The following is a 936-nucleotide window of genomic DNA, read 5'->3' as shown; positions in this document are numbered from 1 at the left end:
CACCATGGCCTCCAGGCTGCTGGTTTTCTATGGAGAGAGGACAGCAGGGATGAGCGGGCATAAATCCACCCCCCAGCTTTGCTTCATTAAGGGCATGGCTCTAAAACCAATCCTGGCCTCTGGCCAGAGGGCGGAAAAAGAGAGAGGGGGATAATGTAATGGCTGCAGCCCCATACCTCTCTACCAGGAGAGCCCCAAACCCCCAGTGTGCATGAGGAGTCTCTATGTACATATCCACTTACACCAGGCAGAAATGGATCTCATGGAGGGGATGTGTGTCTGCGGACAGGGTGGGGGCTGTGGGGACAGCAGCCCTGTGCCATCACATGGCTGCCAGCTGGCCCAGCACCATCCTGAACTGCTGCGTGCTATTGGCAAGGTCCTTGACACGCTCCACCATGTCCTTAGAGGCAGCGGGAGAAGGGTAGTGGAGGGCAGCTGCCTTGGTGGTCACCACGATCTCTTTGAGCATCTCACAGAGGAGGTTGCTGTAGTGCATCACCTTGTGCTGGACGTCCTGGGCCTTGGCCTGGCGGGACAGGGTATCCCCAATGAAGACAAGCTTGTGGGCGCTGAGGATGATGAACTTGCTGTGGGCCACAAAGATCTTGGGAGGTTGGTTGGTGCTGACAGCAGTGAAGAAGGCATCAACGGCGTTGGTGAGCGTGGTGAGGTTGGCCTCGCACTGCTCCAGGTAGAAGAGGAGCAGCTGGCGGTCAGCAGGACACAGGGCACCCCGTGCTGGGCCATAGTGCTGGGGAGGGCTCCAGTTGGACAGGTCGTTGTCAATGGGGCGTGTTACCTCCTGCTCCAGCCGCTCAAACTGCTTCAGCTATGGGAGGGATGAGTGTGAGGCAGGACAGCCATCGAGCCAGTGCCTGCTCCCCTGCCTGGAGCCACCAGCATGGCTGGTGGTGGGCACCCGTCCCGGGGGGA

General features: G+C 59.3%; 1 protein-coding gene across 1 annotated transcript in view; it reads right to left on the bottom strand.

Annotated features, from left to right (window-relative positions):
* Nucleotides 1–322: 322 nt before the first annotated feature.
* Nucleotides 323–936, bottom strand: part of LOC104408939 (breast cancer anti-estrogen resistance protein 1-like) — a gene marked incomplete at its 5' end in the record, with an annotated part of 5,308 nt that continues 4,694 nt past the window's right edge. Inside the window, 1 exon segment of the mRNA XM_010018684.1 lies at nt 323–832. Within this exon segment, the coding sequence (XP_010016986.1) occupies nt 323–832 (510 nt within the window).

The sequence above is a fragment of the Nestor notabilis genome, unplaced genomic scaffold (genome assembly GCF_000696875.1).
Source record: "Nestor notabilis isolate BGI_N333 unplaced genomic scaffold, ASM69687v1 scaffold19927, whole genome shotgun sequence".
Lineage (NCBI taxonomy): Eukaryota > Metazoa > Chordata > Aves > Psittaciformes > Psittacidae > Nestor > Nestor notabilis.
Note: the sequence above shows the minus strand (reverse complement) of the source record. Positions and strands in the feature narration are given on the sequence as shown.